Here is a 22,854-nt window from a genome sequence, read left to right as displayed (position 1 = left end):
AAGTGCGAGCCAAAAGATGTGCAGTAAACTTTTGGAAAGAACAAAGGAAAATTCTAGTTTCGTGTCAGTTGAATATGTACTTTGAAGTAGAATATTTTCCTGTTGTGGATTAATTTTATAATGGTTTTTGTGTAAAATCTTACTAGTTGGGGATATTTGATTGGTAAATTTAAACTTTCTTGAAAAAGTTGAAATCCAGTGTTTAACATTCATGCATCACTGAGCATGTACACACACACACTAACTACTAATCCACTGTGATGTCCATGGATTAACTAATACTTTTCTTCATGTCATGTACATGCACTAACTATTACTCCTTAGTAGGTAGATTAGCAGCCATCCTCTTTAGCTGGTTTTTTTCATGTCCAAAAAATCTGCTAAAAGGTGATTTATCAAGTGTACAAAAGGATAATGATTGGGTAAAAGGTATTCAGTCAATTTCCAAGGATCATAAACATTTTATTTATGTGTGGAATCTTCCTCTCTTCAGTATTTCATATTTCTTCACTTCAGTAGTTGGATGAATAAATAATAGTAAAGATGAATTCAAACCTTAAGTTTTAATCCTTTCAAATGACAGAGTCTTACATCTTCCTCTTGTTAATGAAAATTTACTAGTACTTTCCTAAGGAAATCTAGCTAGATTTGCTTTAAATATAATTTGATGACAGAAAATATTTTATCTGTGATAGGCAAAGGATTGGAAATAAATATTAAATGACTTCTTAAACTCCCCTGGCACACCCTCTTAACTCGTGGATGGAAATACAAGAGGTAGAAGTGATAATGTCAGTCACAGAAATTCAAGGATTGAGAGTTTTAAAATAAATAAATGACTGTAATTGTGTGTAGTCTTAGCTCTTCATTATTTGTAAAGGAGTCAGAATCCTTTTGAACACATTGTAAGTCTCCTGAATGTCATTGCTCACACAACACCCAATAAGGTAGCATGAACCCTTGTTTCTTTTAACACAGTATCATTTCACTGCTGTTGCTGTTCTTAGTATGCACAAGGGGAATATGTAAAATAGAACTTTGTGCATGTCAGTTAAATATTTAATTTTCCCAACATTTCCAGACCTGCTACTTAAAATTAGCCATTTTTGTGGTCATGAATTTCTCCCAGATGCTTTATGCAGAAGTAGAGATGCACAGAGGGCACTGTAACAGTAATTGATGATTTCTGACATTTTATAGCAGGCTCCGAAACCAATGGCAGACTTTTAATGTTACCCGATGAGCAGCAGTAGAACCATTCCTGCTTTCAGAACTTGAATTTTTTCTTGTGACTGGAGCCATGTCTAGGGTCATGCAGTGGCCAGAGCCACTCCAGCTTTTATAACCAGTGACACTGGCTTGAGCTGCTAGCCAGAGCCATTCTGATGACCTGGCCACCTTCAAAGGTGCTCCAGATTTTATGACCAGTCCCACTGTAATATCCAAAGCTACAACCAGAGAAGCCTTAGACAAAGCTGCTCTGTAACTGGAGCATGATTAGAGCATCTTTAATAACTGGGATACTAGCAGCACCTAATCCTCAGGGATTAGGGTCTTTCTTCTTGAAGTGAGGGTGTGGATTCAGTTTGTGGTCTGTCTCTTTTGTTCCCACTAACAAAGCTGCTGATGTTAAAGAGAATTTCAGGCACCCTGGACAAAATAGCTGCTGTTTAGATTGGCTAGTTCCTCATGAATATCACAAGTCTTCAGCAATGAGGTTTTTCCTTTTGGTCCTTCTCCTTTTGATAATTCCTCTGTGGAGTAGAATTAGAAATGTAATAAGTCCTACAGTTGTACAGTAGACAGTCAAAGTTCTGGGTTTTGTGAAGATCCACACATGTAATATTTTTATTGAAACAAAGGTTCTTGTGTCATAAGCAGTCTGGGTCACAGGAACAGAATTCACCTTTACAGATACTGTACCTAGGTGATTGGCTCATGGCACAAATCCAGAAATTCTCTTATCAGCAACTACACCTGCTTCCCAACTATGTCAGAAACTTGAAGCGGGAGGTCCTCATTGGGTGGGTGGTTCCGTTCTCAGCTAGCACTGTGCTGGCCGCGAGTTCAAATCTCCAACCGGCCAGTGAAGAATAAGAGGAATTTATTTCTGGTGACAGAAATTCATTTCTCGCTGTAATGTGGTTCGGATTCCACAATAAGCTGTAGGTCCCGTTGCTAGGTAACCAGTTGGTTCTTAACCACGTAAAATAAGTCTAATCCTTCGGGCCAGCCCTAGGAGAGCTGCTAATCAGCTCAGTGGTCTGGTTAAACTAAGGTATACTTAACTTTTTAACTTGAAACGGGGGTTTTCAAGTAAATTTGCACAAGTTAGACCTGGAATTAGCTACAAGGAAGTACAGTCTGAAAGCTTGTATCATTGGGCAATAGAGATCTCATGGACAAGAGGAGAATGGGGTAGAGATTATTTTTGGCTTTTGCAGGGGAAGCACCATATTGTCATGGACACTCAAAACAGATATGACGAAGTTCTTCCATCAGAGTGGTATCTACAGGTGGAAAAGGCACTGTGGCAGATTTGGGATAATCTGGTAGAAGGCTTGTTTACCATGAGTCCTTATCAAGATTTTATTGTCCAGGAATCTCGACTTGACATTATTAGCTTCCTGCTAGATGTATTGTAAATGGTACACTGATCTGTTCACTTTATGAGTAAACATGCCAACTTACCAGCTGGACAGCACTTCTGTTCCAGCTTAACTTCAACAGATTCCAGAGAAAATAGAGATGCTAGATTTTCAAGCTTGAAGATTATCAAATAACACCGTTGATGTCTAGGTTGTTCAGAGGAGGCCATCCAGGCAATTTATAGGCCACTTGAATACAGGCAGTCCCTGTTTACCAGCGGCATCGGTTAACAGCATTTTGGTGTTATGGCGCTTGGTTAGCGATGTCGTTAGTCAGATTTTTGGTGCTGATAACTGGTAAACGGCGCCATTAAGCGGTTTATCGGCGTTATTATCACCGATTTTTGGTTAGCGCTGCTCGTGAACGAAACCCCCTCCGTTAACCAGGGACTGCCTGTAGTGTACATTCCAGACCTACAATACAGTTGGTGCAGTGGGAGAGGTATTGATCAAGGAATGCACTTTAATAGCCCCTACCAGCTTTATCATAGGGTACACTGATCTACTTTTCTTTTTTATTAGACTTGCACAAGAAACTTCCCAGGTGGAGGACATTGCTGTACAAACTCGGCTTCCACAGTTTTTGGAGGAGTATGGAGATGCTGGATCTTCATGCTTGAAGATTTTCAGGCAACACCTTAGACACCAAGGAGAGGTGGTCTAGGCCATGCATATAGCCTGTTCATAACACTTACCAGGCTAAATGGAATACTTACAGCCAGGGGGCTGCCTCCAATGCCTCTTATTACCCAGAGAACAGACTTCCATGGCTTTTTCATGTGACAGGTTCAGGAGGCCCAGGAGTCTCTCTCTGCTCCGACTGGGCCACCAAGACCTAAATGTCAGACAGAGGAGACTCTACAACACCTTATCCATTACATTACTCAAAGTACAGTATCACATTAGTTAAGATTCTGTTAAGAGCAGATGACAGTGTCTGGGGAAGGCTCTCGGCAGGTGGATCTATTATCCTCATATCTACATTCCTCTTCGCATTCCCCATTATAGTATCCTAGATGACGTTGACTTCATGGGTTACCAGCCTCTATATCCCAAATACAGTAGTCAGATTTTGCTTAAGGTACCAAATACTTATACTTCCAGTCAGTTTCAGGCTTATGCAGCTCCACTTAGGGGGATGGTCAGTTTTCCAAAGGCATATATTTACTGACTTCCTATGTTACTTTTACTGGAGTTCTGTCACTAAGATGCAGTTCCTTATTTCTGTGTCTTTCATCTTGAAAGCAAGACCAGTCCTTTACTTCTCACATTAGTGTGGGGTTCTAATAGCTTGATTTCTTCCTACCTGCATTGAGATTCTGGTACAGTAAGTGAAGATTTTAATGTGAAATGAATGTAATTTTCTATTTAAAAAAAACTCCTATACAAACTCTTTACTTAGTAATCTTCAAATACATAATTTCCTTCCTGTCTGTCCCATATTGTCCCTTTCAAAGGTGAAGCTGAGTGAAGTGTAAGCTGGATTGACAGCTGGAAACTGCATTTGCCCATGTATATGCAGTATGCATGTCAGTGATTCTTCTCTCAGAGAATTGTTCTACGGGACATTTCATGACAGAGAAAATGGCCAAATATGTAGTGTTTGTATGAAAACAAAAATTGAAATTATATTGCCGTCTCTTCCATGGTCTTTTCATGTATGGCTTTTCAACTTTACTTTACCTAGTTGCAATTTTCAACGCTCTTAAAAACAAGAAATTTAGGCAAGTCATACAAGTGTCTAGAAATTTGACTCTGGTCTCCATGAACTATAATTATAAATGCATGGGTAAAATGATGTACTAGTAAATCTTGAGCTGCATAAAGGAAAATTGTAGATTTAACTTGAGTACTCTATCAATTAATAAAAAATAATTTTTGATAATAAAAAAGTATGTCATCAATATGATACACTTTTGTCCTAAATTTTTCTGTATTCTGGTTTGCAGAATATTAAATTCTGAAGTACTTAAATGGCTCAGTAATGGGAATTTTTTTCTTTTACAAAATTCTTAGTTATACAGAAGTGATAATTAGAAGTTAATATGTTGACCAAAAGTTTGTTATGACAATGCAGATAAGAATTAAATCTACCAAGATCTTAAAAGAAGAATTAAAGAGTAATCTAATCAGAATTTTAAATACTGTAAAAGAGGATATAAATGAACATTTAAACTACTGGAGATATCACTTTTACATATATGTAAATCACTGTATGGATTAGAGGAAAGCAGATACATTGTGTATGGATACACAAGTCAGTGTGAAGAGTCAAATGAATGTTTTGTTATTGATCTATAGATGGTGCAAATAATAAGCACACCTTCATGAATGAAAATTCAGTATCCCTTTTTTGCCCATTTGATAATACTTAAAAGATAAGTCTTTACTAAAATTATATTTTTGTCTGATAATAGAAATATAGATTGAAATAACTGAGGCTCAGAATCAGTTGTGTGGAACTTTGTAGATCAAAGACCTGTTGGATAAAGCTACAGTTCTGGACCTGGAGAACACAAAGTAAAGAATAATGGATTTGTTGAATTAAATGGAAATTTTCTCACACCCAGTTCACTGGATAAGCTATTTTGCAAATTATCATATGTAGATTTGTTAGGATAATATACATAATCCACTCTATTCAAATGTATGTACTTGAGAAATGTGTTTATATAAATTGTTTGTAGTGTCATTCCTTATTTCTGTTATCACTCATGCAATGCAAGTAATTTAACCAGTTTGACCCAACTGGTTACCTTTTAAAATGTGTTTGAACCTTCACCTAATCAACCATCATAATTATTAAAATTAAACGAGCACTGTACTGTACTTCTTGCTTCTCAATAATCTTCTTGTATAATAATGTAGGAGGTTAGAGGGTGTTGAATTCCACCTTTGGCAGTCACTAACACTATTGTATAATTAATAATGTTCTTGAAGTAATGGTATGTTTGGGTTATTTCAGCCTGAGTTGAGGATGATTAAGGTTGGAAAGAAGTTCTGTTGATTTTTTTTTTTCCTCTTAGTTGGCAGATGCGTGATTTACTTGCACACAGTACTCTTGATTTTATAGTGATCGTGTCGCCTCTTTTCACTTAGTTTGCTACTTTGCCTGACGTTTTAAGAAATGGATTATTTTTTACTCTCACTGTACGGCTCTGGTCTTGAATATTTTGAAAGCCAAATGTTTGACACTGAAGCTGTTGCATTAGACAAGTAGTTTTTCATTATGCCAATGCAGATTTATTTTATTAGATTAGAGCTGTTGTTATGATTCACATTTCTCATCAGGATGAGAGATTCCGGTATATCCTTTACTAGAGAAGCGCTAGGAATTTTGTAGAAATATGTATGCATGGTAGTTTTGTATATAAGTAGATGTATTGGTATGGAGTCTTCAGTATCTTATAAACAGAATGCTACAAACACAAATGTTTCCAAAGTTATGTAGGAGGTTGAGTTTACCTTTATAACTAGATTTGATATGTCCAGTAGTTTACCATGGTTTTCCATAATTTTAGTGACATGCTAAGTTAACTGAAAATAGTTCTCTTGTAAAGGCTTCCTAATGTGACCAGCCTGTAAAAAGAAGTCAGTCCAGCATGGTAATAATGACATAACTGGTCGTAGTTACATATAAAGTAAAAACGTATTATCTCTTCCTGTTTGTTTCATGAGGTAAAAATCATGTGAATAAGATCCATGTAAAAAGACGTAATTTATTAATTAGCAAGTTTATGCCTGTTGATTCACCGATGTACAATACTGTACTTGGAAACATTTATGTTTCTGTATATGTAAACCAATAAGGAATATTGCAAGATTTAGTATTTCATTTATAATTTACTCTGATTTGGAACCCTATTAATCTGTCTGCTCGCAGTCACCTAACTGCATGAAGAAAGGTTTGTTATTTTTGTGATTTTGTTGTATGAAGAATAGTAATTGTACTGTATAATTTTGTATCACTCCAGATATGAAGAGAGCTGGCATTAAAATAGAACATAATTTTTAACCTTGGCACAGTGTGTAGCAACTGTGATGGTCTTTCTGGTCACATACAGATTGGCAGGTGCTAGTTGTCCCATTTGAGTGTGGAATCTTGGTGTTTTGTCTTTGTTGGGTTCTGGTTACTGAGTGTGTATCAGCCAGTGTGCATGGTCCATTCTGGGAAGAAATTGTTTTAGCATGCCTTTCCTCTGTTTTAAAAGCTTATTTTACCAAGTGAAATTTTAATTCATGCTGTCTAGAGTAAAGGTTATGATGGATGACATAGCCAGTTGTACTGTACTAAAATACAGATGTCCACAGGCTTTCTGCTAGTTAATTATTGTGGTTTCAGTTCTGCTAGGATTTTGGCAGGTTACTGGTAATAGAATTAGGTATAGAGACCTTTTTATGATAATTATTAAATGTATAAAATAGGAAAACGTCAAGGCTTTTTCATCAAGATAGTGAAATCATGAATTATTATACAGGATATTTTCTGTAGCAGCATTAGTCATATTCATGTAAAATCTTACAAAAATTTCATTAAATGTATTAGATATGTCTTGAGTATTGGAATTGAAATGCTGTTTTGTTATAAATGTTTACTTTGAAGATACTTTTTTCTAATTTTCAGATGAGTCATTAACCATACAAGAGTTTGAATTTATGTTTTGCACTAATAACACCATCCACATTGATTTTTAGTTTTATTTTGATGGGTATATTTATAGTATCACACTTCGTTTACACAGGCTAGTTTCGTTAATGCAAAAGCTTATTACAATGGCTCTGTTTACATCTGATTGGTTGATTTAATTATATAAATGTTGTTATGGGAAGTGATGAAAGCTTTGTTTTTAGGTGTTTTGTAACTGTCAGTGTGCTTGGTATTGTTATTGTAAAATGTGTGGACAAGATGATTGTTTCATATTACACCTTCCTTGCAGTAATGATTACTATACACCACTAATGACTTATAACTTAATATTCTTTTACATTATTATAAATTGGGTTCAAGTTAGTATCAGTAACTTTAATCAAGAACATGTAGAGAACAAAATACCCTAAAATATAATGGTTTCAATGAATAAAAGCAAGCTAACACAGTCAGAATGGCTTGTTGTCTCAGCTTTTGCCCTCTGCAGTAGATTAGACATCATATGAGATGACCTGGCCATATGACTTTCGTTGTTAGGGAGAATGTGAAGAGGTTACATTATTTCAGTGCACCCTAATTTATTTATAGCTTTCCAATCACTGTACTTCATGTGGAATGGTGCAGTGATAGTCAGGTTGTTTTGGTATGGCTTAAGCTATGCATTGCAAGGCTAGGCTAACCTGAAATTGGATTTTCTGCTGTTTGTGCTTGTTTTATGATTGAATCACATTATTGTTCAGAAATTATTATATATTGTGTTAAAAGAATGTTGCAGTTAAGTCTGTTTTCAGTTCATTGTGAAATACTACAAATCAGAGAGGGGAAAATAGGAGGATATTTCTATTTGTGCAGTTTGGAAGGAGAGTTTTAGCTTATTTCAGCTACTAGTTGAATGTCTTGAAAATTTCAGCTACTAGTTGAATGTCTTGAAACCTTTTTAGACTGAAATAATTGTTTTAAAATCATTATTGTTATTATTTTTATTATTGTGTGTTGCTAGTATTGCAGTTTCAAAGATGGCATTATTATCGCCACTACAAATACAAAGTGCCATCCTCAGTGGTGTTTCTCAACATCAGCAAATATGTATTGCTTATACCATGTAGTGATATCATGTAACTTTTGAGTTGCAATGTCTGGGGAAGCTTGCAGATTTTGGTTTTGCTCATTTTCTGACTCACTTTTGCATATCAAGTTGCATTTCATTATTCTCAGCTTACCTTGCATGATAAGAATTTTGCATTTCAGGCACTTGCATATTAACCCATATGCCCTGAAATGCCATAGAGGTCAAGTAACCACAATCATGGCAGAGTGCAGGCTTAGTGCCTTTCTCTCAGTGTTTACATTTGGGAAGTAGAGGGCTCTGATTGGTGGATCCCCATGACACCTCAGTCAGCCAGTCAGATTTTAGTTGTTTTCTTTCAGAGAAAGGAGGGATGTTTTGCTCAAGAGAATTTGCTGAGAAGGATGACAAAAATTTTGTTTACTTAAGTGTTATTTTTATGAATGAGTAACTGTGAACATATAATTATTACTTTTTATGTTGTGCAGTTAACAATAATAGAGTGAGTACATTTATTTAAGCGGTTTCTTTCTAGTGGCAGCCTTGGCTATAGTGAACGTGTTATTCAGTCATAATTATTTAAAGAATGATTGAGTTTCAATACTTCCATTATAAAGATTATGTCATTACCTTTATTTTGATGTATAATTATACAAACTTATTGAAAATAATACTTCAGTCACAAAGAACAATTTTTTCATGAGATGTTCATTATTTTATGTTCATCTTGAAAGCTGCTGTTGAAAATAACTACCTCTAAGGGAACTTCTACGGCCTAAGGGTTAGGAGAACTTACTGTAGTTTTGGAAGAGTTTAGGAAAAAGTATGATTGGGCATTTCATTGCAAAGACAGAGTCAGATTTCATTATGCAGAAATACTACAGTTTTCATAGCAGACCTAAATGAAGTCAAGCCAATAGTTTCTGACTAGAAAAAGTGTATCATCACTGCTGACGTAATTGGCAGCATTTACAGGTTATGCATTGATAAGATGCTGCTCTGATGCAGTCTTGAAAGGTTTCTGAATTATTCTATTAGATTATTTTTGAAATTTGGACATGTTTCAAGAGTTGGTAATCTTGGTACTAAATAACATTCTTTGCTTAATAGCTTGTATTTTAGGAGGTTTAGATTCCATTGCCATAACTGATGCCCAGTGTGTCCACATTCTGACACCCTGTCACTCATTTTCCATATCAACTGTCTTAGTGTTTTCTGTATTGACTGTTGTCCAAGGAGTGCTAGTCCTCGGGTCAATAAGAGAAATATACTCCTGGAACAGAATTTGAACTTCTACCACATGACTGTGTATAGTATTATCATGACCAGTAATATTATTATTCTTCTTGACCAGACATTCTTACTGAACAAGCAAAGGACACAAATCTGTTCAGTGAGAATACTAAGTTACAAATGTAGGCTCATCTTAGCCAGAGAATTTGTTCATTAATGAGAGGTAGCAATTTGAGTGAAGTAGAGTTAAATAACATGGTTACTTTGTTGGGAGGGAAAGAAAACTGAAAGGTAGAAAGCGAGTCAGTCAGGGAGGAAGATCTGCAAAGACCCTTGAGTTCAATCTAGTTTGCCAAGTGGAACCCCTTCATTGACATACTTAACAGTTCAGAAGTCGGGTGCTTGAAGCTGCCCTATTGATGAAGACAGACAGTATGAATGTGCAGCTCTGAAAAAATGAAAGAATATCGGTGAATAAGAAATTAGAATTGAATATGGGGTATGTAGAAAACAGATAATAGTAGTGGAAGTGGAATTGGATTTGTTTATAGAATTTTCTGTGTCTGTATTATTTGTAATTACTAAGAAAAGTTAAGTATACCTTAGTTTTACCAGACCACTGAGCTGATTAACAGCTCTCCTAGGGCTGGGAAAATTTATAAGTACATCACAGGAAAAAGTAGAGTAAAAAAAAAGTGATTATTTGCACCTTACAACCATATATATATATATATAACTCGAAGAAAGGAAGGCCAAGATGCAGTGGCTATGGCACAGCCCAAGATTTGAAAACATTTGTCAAATGATTATCATAAGCTTAAGCGAATAAATATGGCTGCTGGGATGACCCAACAGTCCCATGTAGTAGAACAAACTCCAAATTAATTAAGCAAAACTTAATTTAAAAAAAAAGGGAAAGTTGAGTAGCTCAGCTATTCAGATACGACTAGTCATGGTAAATGTTGGCTATGTGAGATTATGTCTTTCAGTTTTTAAAAACTATGACAATGTGATTGTGGTGAAAATATCACCACCAAGGGATCAGATAATGCGTTCCAAAGAAACTCAGGTTCTTACAAGTATACTTTATAGGGACGTTCTTACAAGCATGCTTTACAGGGACTTGATTGTTTACTCTTTAAAAAAAATGGCCAAATTGCTCATCTGTCAAACAGAATGAGGATTTAACAGCATCATGGGAACAAAAAGAGTGAAGCACTCAGAGCTTCATCTCACGCACTTTTGTAACTTTCTACTCTTCGTTTCTGCGAGGCATGTCATCTTTAGAAGATGAACTAGACCCCGTTTGTATCCAGCAATAAAAAGGGGTGGGAAGACACTATGAATTGTAAGTGTGAAGATTTAAGCATATTAAATGAGTTTGGGAATAGTCAAAGGAGTTCAGGGAATTTGGGCATACCAAATTATGTAGCATGTCGTTTGGACACGTGTTTGTGAGAATCGATAGACAGCCAGTTGAGTAGGTGTTGTAAAAAGGAATTACTATTGGAAGTACAGTAGGCATTATATTAATAAAAGTTAGGAGAGGATTATGCCAAATGGCCAAGACATAGATGTTTTGCCACAGTGGTACTGTGTTAAAACTTCGTGGTGAGTCTGTGTAACAAGAGAAAGAATGAACTGCATAAAGGACTGGTTTGCCAATGGAGTCTTTCATTTTTTACAGTCGTCTTGGTTTGGTATTACTCGGGACATAATGAGGATCTGTTTTTAGTGACTCAGACATGAAATGGTATTTTTGTCTTAACAGTTTTGTATGGAAAGAGAGGACTAATTTCCTGTCTTTTCATATTCTTTGTCAGCGTTGATTCAAAAGTACAAATTTTTCATTGAATCTTGAACACCAGATATCCCTTCCCTCAACAGTTGCTGTACAATATATTTTCAAAAGTAAAAGATGCAGTGTTTTGTGGATTCATTATTTAGAGAAAATTTCTAAAGTAGCATACAGCTGTGCCAGTCTTAATAGATAGTGTTTTTGTTTGCCTAATGTGACCCTTTCATGTTTTTTAAAAGATTATATAATTATATTTACTAATCCCACAAGATGGTATGTTAATTTTTAGGGGGAAGTAGAGTAATCTTCTGGGGAATGATATCTGAGGATCTGGTGATGACGGAAAATTTCTTCAAGATTGAATACTAAAATAGTTTTGTACTGTTGATGACAGAGATTATTCTTTTGGGTATAACTTAAACAAGGGTGGACTTAGAGAGATTTCTCAGAATACTGTAAATCTGTAGAAGTAATGAACTTGCATTTTTAGGAACTGGAATCTGAGAAAGCAGCCAAGAAGAAAGCAGAAAAAGAGTTGCGCAAAGTTCAAGAGACATTAGAAGAAGAAAGGGGCAGACAGAAACAAATAATTCTCATGCTGGTAGAAGAGCGCAAAAGATTGGCGTTGCAGTATGTGGAAGAACGAAAGCGATCGGAAGATTTGGCACAGGTACTGCTATTTGCTACTGGGACTGTACCCATTATTGCCCATATATTTCTGCATGTCAGTTGCTGCTACAAGTTTTGTTATTTTGGAGTTTTTATGTCTACCCATAAGTGTATATTGAAAAGACCTTTTTACAGTAAAGCTGAATTTTATCCTTATTTTTCCTTGCAGATTCTATCAGAAGAAAAGGGAAGAATTGATTCTATGGCAGAAGGTTTAGAGGAGGAGAGTAAAAAATCATTACAAATGGAAGCCGAACTTGAAAAGCAATTAGCAGATTTTGATACAGAACGACAGCAGATGAGGGCACAATTAACTAAAAAAGAAGAAAGGTATTGTATTGTTTTCCTGTATTTTTTTTATTTAATATTTTTCCATGTTTATTTACTGGAATCAGTTTTATGCTTACGTCATCTTCAGTTATTTTACATGCAGTGATTTCTTGATTTTTTATAATCATCGTAATCGTAGGCCTTCAGATGTTTTGTGATAAATGAAAACAAAGTATTTGTGGCTTTTATAAGAAACTATGAGAATATTAAAAGTAAAAATTCACTGTGAAGCTGAAACCATGATCCATTTGCAAATGCTTGAAGATACATTACATCATACACAGGCATGCATTGCTGTACCTCACATCTTGGTACAGTACTCTTATTAGAGATGGGACGAGTGAGGTAATGTACTCATGTCTTGCAGGTTAGTTCAAGTTAGAAATGACTAAGTGAAAATTGTGATAAATTCAAGTTTTCTAAAGAATTATGTATTGTTTAAAATCTTATTACAAGTAAACACCAAATATTTAGTGTAGTGCAAAGAAGAATTTATTTAAGATGTGTTGTACTTTTCTCGTCTATGATATCTGAAGGTCTGTGAAAGTACGAGTGTGCTTTCAGCAACCTCTTTTGCTGGGCAGGGTAAGGGAATTCAGATAATCAATAAGGTTTAGTAAATTCCTTGATGCGTTCTGGTTCTCAAATAGAATTATATACAGTAGATATTTTTTTTTTATTTGCAACAAAATGGTGCACAATATTTGCTGTTCCCAGAGCTGAACAAAGTTGTTTATGAGAGAGTGTGATTCCTTACTTTTAATTTGGGTCCCTTTATTATATCAGATGCTTATTATATATAGGTAACTACAAGGAAGACATCAGTTAGAAGAAAGGGAGAGCAAAACCTATGATAAAACAAGTGAATGGGTTATGATATTATGTCAAAGACATCATGTCTGCTTTTTACATACAGAAAATAATAATGTAAGCTGAAGTAAAAATTAGGGATATTGATTTATGGCAAATATGGAAGAAGCTGAAATAGGAACTTTTGCCAAAAGGAACTACACCTGCAAGTAATTATGACTCGTCTTTACAGTTGGTCACTCACATTTGACCCGTGGATATATGATGAATAGCCCTCGTGATCCAATTGCTATATATACAAACTGAAAAGTAACACCAACAGTAAATAATTTTTTGTGTGAATGTCCAAACTATAATTGACAGCATTATCAGGCTTTGGAAACTAAGTCAGTTGAAGAAATTTTGTCAGGTTCTCCATTTTCAGTTAACCCAATTATAAAATATTTAAAAAGTTTTAATTTTGATGAATAAAACCTAAACTTCTATTATTTATGAAGACAAGTCCTTGAGGCCAGCCATTTGAGAGCTAAATAAATTAGTTCAGTGGTCTGGTTAAACTACTTTGTAATAATAGCAACCCGTGCATCTGTGTGAAAGGTGGATTGGGAAACATGAGGTGGGTGAGGTGAAAGTTACAGGCTTAGGGAGAAATTGGTAGACTTCTCAGGAGACAGGATATACTTACATGTTAAGATTTTGAACAGAATATGAGACTATTTACTTGTGCATTTGTTCATTGTTTACGGTGTGCTCTGATAAAGAAAACTTGAAGTTTCTTGAGTTAAGCCAAAGATAATGTTTTCTTTAATTTGTTTACATGTAAGTACAGTTACTTATTGCCAGTCCTCTCTCTCTCTCTCTCTCTGGGAGTTATTGTTTCATACGATTATTGCTAATAAGCATAAGTGTTATGTAGTTGTTGGAGGCTCAGTGATGTCATATTGCTATATTTTGACAAAACACAGTTGTACAATGACAAATACCTCAATGTATAGCTGTATTATTATTGTAAAACACTAAAATTTATGCTGTGTGACATAGTGTTATTGAGGGTGAAAAACTGAGACTGTAAGCTTGTTGCAGAATTAATGAATTAGAAGCGTTGCTAGAGAAGCTACAACGTGATGTGGACCATTATAAGAAGCAGCTTCAGGAGGCTCACAACGTAGCGATGTTTCAGCAGACCCTGTCAGTATCTCCTCCACGTATTGGCATTGCTACTCGACCTTCTCCTCCACAATTGCCAGCTAAGCCTGCAGCTCTTACTCAACCTCAGCCAAGGATGCCTGGTTAGTATTTGAGAGGATTTTTGGGTAGAGACTATTTTTATTTTATTTTTTTTTTTTTCCGAAACTGTGAAGTGAATTGGAAGTTAATTTTTCAGTTCCCCATGACCTTTCTTAAGGAATGGGTAAATAAGATTACAGTTCTTCTATCCTCAAGCAAAGGTGGTGAAGATAATACAAATTCAGTTTTGAAATGCATTTTTATGCTTGTCTGTACTTCTGTCTACCTTTTCACTGTGTAATCTTCTTGCTTTGCTCTCTGGCTTCTGATATGCTTTATAGTTTCAGAGCACTGTTTGGGTCCCCAAAAGGATGCATGAAATCACACTACTTGCAACTGCCTTGGGAATACTGATGGAAAGTTAACAGCCATAATTTGCAATCATTGTTCTTTCCTTTTCCCCCCTCTATAAAAATATTTGAAGTTAAAAGGTTACAGGAAAGTGTTTGTGCTTTCAAGCTGCAACACTTGATAATTCTAAAAGTCCCCTCAGTGATCCTAAGGTGGTCATGCTGACTGTGACAGCATGACTTCTTTTGAGAATCCAGGCCAATGTTAAGTAATTCAGACTTGTACACTTAGTTCCACACAAAAAATAGGCATTATTATTCTTGTATTTACCTTGCTCTTTATAATTGCTTGTTTAATTCTGATGTTGCACTGTATGAAGAGAAAGAAAAAGAAAGTTGAAGTTAAATCTTACTTTGCACATTTGTACATGAACTACTAAATTTAACTCGAGTGCTAGAATAATTTTTTGAAATGCAGTTTTATTTTTTTGTCTTGATCCACCTTGTTTTTTATTGACTTCTCACTTGCTTTTGCCTTTTACATGCTTAAGAGATATGCATCACATTATTTTATGCATCAGAGTTAGTATGTGGTTGTTAAAGTTGTGTTTTCAAAGCTGACAAAGTACACATGTTTCAAGATTTATGTTTAATGCTTCAAAAGTGATATGCAATACTTGCTTGAAAATTGGTGTTATGTAATCGTCAACAGAGCAACTTTAATTAATTCAGATTTATGTAGCAGAAGTAAATTTTTAACCTCAATTGGCAGGTTTTTAATATTTGAATTTGAGATGAAGAATAGTTAATTTATGGATTTAGGGTCCCTGAAACCAGAGTACTATATAAATACCTCTTGCAAAGCGACTGAAGCATAGGAAGTTTGAAAGTTTGTAAATTTGCAAGGGGTAAATTGTGTAGGAAATTTTCAAGTTTCAAGTATATCTTTGTGAAATATTTACGTAGAAGTTTAAGGTTTCGTAGATCTTGGGGGCTAAAGATCATGTAAGGACTTAGTGTTTCTGAAAAAATTTAGTATGAAGTAAACATTAATATTACCAGTGTAAAAATATTTAATATTAATATACTTGCAGATATAAATATATAACATTTATAGTCTACCACATAATTAGGTTCGTAAATATAATGTAAAAAAGAAAAGCAAACCTAGAGGACAAGGACAGTAGTAAACTAGCCAAGCCGGAGACGGATTAAGTCATGAAATATATTCTGTAACATATATTGTACAGTTCACTGATATTCAGTCATATTCAACAGCTCACAACCATTGTTTTGGTAACAAAGTCTCCTCATTTCATTGTAGAGGAGACGGGACCTGCATGCATGTTGTGAGAAATATTATGGTGTCACCCGAGGTGTGAGAAATATTATGGTGTCATCCGAGGTGCTCAGGATAGCCAATTGTAAATAGAGTAAAAGAATTTCAATGTCCAGAGTGTGTATAAAGATTTGGTAGTGAATACGTAGAGGGAAGAGGATCATGTGGTAGAGGAACGATAGGTCTTGGGAAATTTTTACTTGTAAATATTTTAAGAAGACCACCTATTCACTGACCTTGAGCTTCTCATAGGCCTTTCTGAAAGGATTTGTTCTTGAATAAGAACTGAAAATTGAAACAAGGTAAATCTGAACTAGTTGGACAGCTTTGTGGGAAGAGACCAAAGGAATCAGCTTAAAAGGTAAAAGACAGGTAGCAGTATAGTTTGGGCCAAGTGATCACTGCAAAGAGTGCGTTGTACTTTCTACACTTTGTTGTGCAAGGACACTTGGCAGTCCCCATGCGGGGGTCCTTCTAGGTAGTAGGACAGTGGACAAAGTGGAGAGAGATTGCTGGACTACTGTTGGATAAGAGCATTCCATACTGAAACTGAGTCAAAATATGGAATGCTGGTATGTAGCCTGTAGAGTCTGTGGATTCACAAAGGAATTGGAGGTGATTTTAGTGAGGTGCAACTGGTCTGTGTTGGTAAGATCATATAGCAAATAATAAAGTTGATGAGACAAGTGTTGTTCAGAGGCTAGAACTAATTAGACAGAAATCTCAGGGAATGAGACGAGTTGAAAGCAGTGAGAACAGGACAGTGAACAGTAGGAAGGCCCAGAAAATCATAAAGTAAGGCCAGATGGGAATTCAAGCGGTAAGCTTACTATTCAGATGAGAGTGAACTCAGTTCATGCCTTCAGAATAGGCCTTGTACCTTGCATGCATGGAGGTAGATAAGGTATTATATCCTTGTAAGGAGATTGATAAGGAGTTATAGAAGTAAGTGTGAATGATATTTCCTTTTTATGAACATCATTAGTTCACTGAAGTCTGGGGTTATCACATAAAAAGTGGCTTCCTTTCTAGCTGCACATGGCTTGCCCAATGGATTTTTTTATAATGAAAAGGAATTTCAAGTAAGGAAAAATTGGGAGGAATATCAGATGGAAGCTGACATTTAGTGCACGATAAAAAGCATTCCATCAAGGGGTGAAAGTTTGCTGCAGAGAAGGTTTTGTACCATCTCCAGTACATTAGATGAGGCAAACTAAACCTTTTCACCCTCAAATTAAAAAAAAAAAAAAAAATTGAACTTCATTTTTAAAAAGTTGTCTTTCATATCAAAGAAATTGAATTTCAGATTAAAGGAGTTGACTTTCCTATTAAAAAAGTTGACTTACAAATTAAAAAAATTGAAGTTCAGATTAAAAATATTGACCCTCAGTTTAAAAAAGCTGGATTTCAAATTAAAAAGATTGACTTTTGATTTAAAACAAATGAAATTCAATTTGTAAAAAAAAATTGTAATATCATCTGAATGTGTGTAGTGAGAATTTCAAAATTCTCAAATCTCAAGAATTTCAAAATTCTCAAATCTCAGGAGTGACAAATTCTCAATTCCTGAGACTTGCATATTCTTGATTCTCAAGAATTGCAAATCCTTGATTCTCGAGAATTTCAAATTTTTGATTCTCGAAAATTCCAAATTCTCGATTCTCGAGCATTGAAACTTTTTTAAAATTATGGGTCAACATTTTTTATTTGAACTTCAACTTTTTTTAATTTGCAAGTCAACTTTTTTAATATGAAAGTCAACGTTTTTCATTTGAAGTTCAATTTCTTTAATATGAAAGCCAACTTTTTAAAAATGAAGCTCAAATTCTTCAGTTTGAGGGTGAAAAGCTGTAGTATACCCACCTATGTTAATTTGTTTCAAATACAAACCTTTTCATTTATGTAGGTCAATTTATGGGTCTTAGAATTCCAGAGCATTTAAGGAACTATTGTTATCGTTAGGTTAACTATTCACAGTTGTGTGATTGCCGCTACTGAAATCTCAATGCATGTGTGCATGCAGTTACATTTTAAGTAACCATACATCTCAGATTTTCAGAGCACTGGATTGCCAATTGAACAGTCACTCTTTTACTTTAACAAAATTACTTTTTAAGCATAAATTTAACATGGTACTGGAAGCACCTTACATTATGCAACTTTGCTGTACACTGTAGTTAGAACTTTAAAAAAAATAACCTCACTTACTGTACATGCAATAGCACAAGCACAAAGAATTGCAATGATACCAAGCACAGGTTCTTTACGAGGCTGACAACAGATGCCAAATGACTGACTTGAGTGCGCTTACAAGTTTAGACAGGAAAGTGCCTGTCATTTGCGTTCATTTCAACATCCAAAAAATTTAGCATACATATTGGAATATTGTTAGATATGAAGTACTTTTATTTGTAATAGATTCAAATGCATCCAATCAGCAATGAAATCTAATAAGGTGAGGTGCTACTTGTTGTCTGGAACTACAGCGAAGGTCTCCCTGTTCTTCAGACCTGTTTCAACTTCTTTGCCTCACTTGAGCCCTTGAGCTCTCTCAACAAGTCTAGTCTCTGAACTGTATTATGATTTGGCCTGTGTAAATGATGGGTTTGTCAGTGAACCAGCCCTTTTATTTTTATAAAACTATTTTTTCACTGCAAACCGTCAGTTCCTACCTCCCAACCATGCTGTTGGTTGTAACCAGCGTCCATGGAGATGCATGTTGTGCTGCCAGCGAGCTGTCAGGAGATCATCGTTGACTCACTAATGAGGTGTTTTAGGATTCATGATGACCCACAGATTGAAATATGTAAATGGTGGATTTGTATTAAGGATTGAGTTGTTTCCTAAAACAAAATTGAATTTTAATCCTTGCGCTATATATGTCACTCGAAATGGTCACTTTGAAAACACTGTAAGGGAGGGTTACAGAGCACTGTCTACGAAATCTTAACTTCCCCTTTTTTTAGTTCAAAATTATTTGACTCGTCTTGAAGTATTGTTGTCATTATTTTGTAAGGTGCTTGTGGCCATTTGCCTCTGCTTTAAAGCCTTTTGTACTTTTGTTTTTAAATATCAAGCTGCTTCAGTTAATTCATGAACCTTTGAGTGTGGTGATCCTCATGCTTTTATTATTTTTGTCATCAAGAACTGAATCTTCTATTTTATTTTAGGTGCTTTAACGCCGCCTAAAGTAGCACCTCGTGTGAGGGCATCATCTCCTGGTATTGATGAAGTGACGGGAGTGCCCATGAGCTTGGGAATGAGTGCAGCTCAGCACCATGTGACAGCTGGGTCACTTTCAACCACTGGAGGGGGCAATCCTGCTCATGCTGTAGCTCCTGGTGTAGCTGCCATGAGCAGTGTAACTAAGGCTGTGCAACTGACTGCCACTGTTAATTCTGTTCCTGTGGCTGGTCCAAGTATGTTTAAGACGTATTCGTGATTCTTGTCAGTTTTTGGTTAGTTTGTAAAAGACTAACTGGGTGTGCATTAATCAGGAAAATCCTTACGCACCTGTCCTGTTCATTTCACTCTGTAATACAGAGCTGGTTTGGGAAGGGTAAGGTGGGTCAACATGTCAAGTTTAGTTCAGGGTGCAGTATTTAGCTGGTAAAAGACTTGAGCCTGGAAAAAGCTTTTGAATGTTGTATGTGCTTTTGTTTCGTAAATTAATTGGTTGGTAAAGAGAGCGTTGGATATTTAAGTATGCTTCAGAGTAGTGTGTTGTTTCACAAAAGCCACCCTTGCAGAAGATAGGAGTAATAGACAAGTAATAAGTTCTGAAATTTGATTTTAGTCTCAAAGGAAATTTCTGTAATAATTGTGAAGTTATAAGTTATTTGTTAGAATTGGATTTTTGTGTAAAGACTAGTACATGCATTAGTGATAGCACATGTATTGATAAATTTTGACGGAAAGGTTTTCTCTTGATAGCTACGGGTATTGCTCGAGGGGTACAACCGGGTGTTGGATTAAGGCCAGTCATGTATAGTGTTTCAACCTCAGAAGTGACACGAACTGTAACTACTGCATCTAAAAGCTACAGGTAGGTTATCCTGATCTCCAATGGTACTCGAAGTGACTGACTGTATGCCTCAACTTCATTCCGACTGGTAGCACAGTAGTATATGCTGCATTGTAAGTCATTGGATGATAGGGCATGGCAATAATATGAGCAGTTAAGCATGTTAAAGCAGTCACTGAAGGTTACCAGATGTGTTATCATTATTATTTTGCCTTTGGCCTGTATTCTAGTAAATGTGAATTTTTCGGATGCACACTTGAGATTTATTTTGTTTCACTCTTAATAGTGTACTATACTGTTTTAAATGTCACCTACCACATTATTCACTTTTTGGAATACTATCCAAGTTATCTCTGATGACATTGCTTTAGTGAAATGCTAAAGGGTAGTATTCTGAAGTAATGATGATTCAGTACTCTTGGAAGTTTGTCTTCATGTCATTTTGTTGTGGAAGTCTAGTACTTCACTCTTTATATACTGCTTAGTCACAGTATGAATACTAATTATTCTTGCTCAGAGTTATTCGTCATTAGATTTGTTGTTGTTGTGTTAGGCCTGTAAGGGCTAGTTGTGTCATTTGAGTACAGTATTGACCTGAGTTGTGTCCCGGCAGCCAGCAGCAGACACAAGATTATAGCCAGGGTACGTTGCCATCTTGTCTTGTACATGGCTTCAGTCATCAAGAATAACTCAACTATCTTTGAGTATTACCTTAAGCTTCATTCACTCCCCACTCTTTGATCAGTTTTGATTCCCTGTGTGTGTCAGCTTCTTTTGCATTTTAAGATATTTTTCCCTTATAATTTTAAGAACTTTTAAGATTTGATTAATTGCTCATACCTGTATAGTCATGAGATTGTAATGCCATTTTACTTTTAGAGTCATTTAGTTATGTAAGTGACATCACACAAGGCATTTTTTACAACGTATTTGAAAAGTGATTATTTGTGGCGTGACATTGGTTATATTCTGTTCCGAGGTTTTCTTTCTTATTCCTGACATTCATCGTTTCCGTTACAGCGTAAGTGAAAATGAGAGTAGCTGGACGGGGGGTGGTGAAGGTGAAGGCCCAGCAAGCTTACCAGCTGGTATGGCTGGCACTGTTGAACGTGGACTAGTGCGGGTCACTGGGCCAGGGGACGTGCGAGGTCAAGCCCAGGTGGTGCAAGTAACTCCTCGTGTAAATGTATCGGCTTCACCTGGCACCAAAGTAATCACAACCACTCATGGAGGAAAAGTGACCTTCCATGTCACCACTATTGCTCCTACCACTACAGCAACTTCAGCCTCATCAGCACCTAATGGTCAACAGCAACAACAAGCTCTTCCTCAGACGTCGACAATGATCAAGAAACCACCTCCCCCTGCTAGATCTACCCAACCTGGGGGACCACCACCACCTGTACCTTTAAATAAACCTTTGGCGGTACCCCCTGTGCCCCCCAATAAACCAGCAGTGCCCCCTAAGAAAGATTTGGTGACACGTGTTGGGGCTGGTGGGTCTGGTGTGTCCGTTGAACCGGGGACACCCATTAGTGTAGAAGTTAAGCCTCAGAAGGTGGGTTCACAGACAGTCAAATTTGGAATAACAATATCAAAGACAAGTGGAAACCAACCCATTGGTTCTAGTGGAAGTAGTGGTCAAGCAGTTGTTGGTGTAGGACCCGGGGGTTCAGGGGGGGGATCTGAAACCCCAGTTGCTCCAACTGTTGAAGGGGGAGCAATTTCCCCGAGGAGAGATGCGGCGCAGGTTGGTGGAGGAGGTCCCCCAGTGCATGCAACTGCCTGTGTGGACTCCCTCTCTCCTGAACTAGAGCACTTCCACCAGTTGCTCATTAGCATGGCAGGTAATGCAAGCAGCACATTCTCACAAAGCCACTCAGGAAGAGAAGACCAGTTTTCAACTCTGCCATAACAGTTACACGTTTTTTTTAGTTACTTGACCACCAGAAATATTTATCCACAGATATGCTGCATTTTCATGAGAATTACAGATATTGATGATAAGGTGTAGTATGTTTATTTCACGTGTCCTTTAGAACATTGTGATCATTTTTTTTTTCGAGTTGAAAACTGGTATGATATTTTAAAGAATTAAATGGTATTGGTTACCATACTGTCAGTATATAATGCTTATAATTCTTTTACCTGAGATCTCTTTCAGCTTTTGAAGCAAATGAAAGATAAAAGGTAAAACTCTTGGCTTTGTGAATAAGCTTAGCATGTCAATATTTTTCCTAAGAGTATTCTTTGTGCATGGATTGAACATTTGTTCTGATGCCAAATGGGTGAGCATTTGCAAGTTTTTGTAATGTTTATTAGTATTTTGATATTACCATTTATTGTTACACTTTATTCTTCTGTGACTTGCAATTGCTACAAGGCAAGTTGCCAACAACATTTCTGTACAAGCAAACTTGATTATAGTGTGAATTTTCTCTCTATTATTATAGCAGTATTGGTCTTAGTAGCTAGCATGTTAAATGAGATGGAATGTTTATGTTTCTGAATAGTTGAGATTGTAATTTGGGGGAGGTTGATAGAGTGCTTAATTCACGTACCTTGTAATTTGATAGCCTAAATAGCAGCCCTAACTTAGTAGTAATGCAGTTTTGAGCTTTGCAGATTCAGTAGCTCGTATAAGTTGTGACAGCATCTCGAGATAGATTCGTTTAACAGAGGATAGTGCAGAAAAACTATACTTTACAGAGA

General features: G+C 36.1%; 1 protein-coding gene across 5 annotated transcripts in view; it reads left to right on the top strand.

Moving 5' to 3' along the window:
- Positions 1 to 22,854, top strand: part of LOC136825771 (cortactin-binding protein 2-like) — a 75,432-nt gene that overhangs the window by 24,687 nt on the left and 27,891 nt on the right. For 2 of the 5 annotated variants that reach the window (XM_067082625.1, XM_067082623.1), the window contains exons 5-11: positions 5,614 to 5,634; positions 11,884 to 12,063; positions 12,232 to 12,392; positions 14,286 to 14,491; positions 19,289 to 19,537; positions 20,052 to 20,163; positions 21,163 to 21,989. In XM_067082625.1, the coding sequence (XP_066938726.1) occupies positions 5,614 to 5,634; positions 11,884 to 12,063; positions 12,232 to 12,392; positions 14,286 to 14,491; positions 19,289 to 19,537; positions 20,052 to 20,163; positions 21,163 to 21,989 (1,756 nt within the window). The remainder of the gene's footprint in view (positions 1 to 5,613; positions 5,635 to 11,883; positions 12,064 to 12,231; positions 12,393 to 14,285; positions 14,492 to 19,288; positions 19,538 to 20,051; positions 20,164 to 21,162; positions 21,990 to 22,854) is intronic. The other 3 variants (XM_067082624.1, XM_067082626.1, XM_067082627.1) reach the window with 3 other exon arrangements.

Source organism: Macrobrachium rosenbergii, chromosome 39 (genome assembly GCF_040412425.1).
Source record: "Macrobrachium rosenbergii isolate ZJJX-2024 chromosome 39, ASM4041242v1, whole genome shotgun sequence".
NCBI lineage: Eukaryota > Metazoa > Arthropoda > Malacostraca > Decapoda > Palaemonidae > Macrobrachium > Macrobrachium rosenbergii.
Note: the sequence above shows the minus strand (reverse complement) of the source record. Positions and strands in the feature narration are given on the sequence as shown.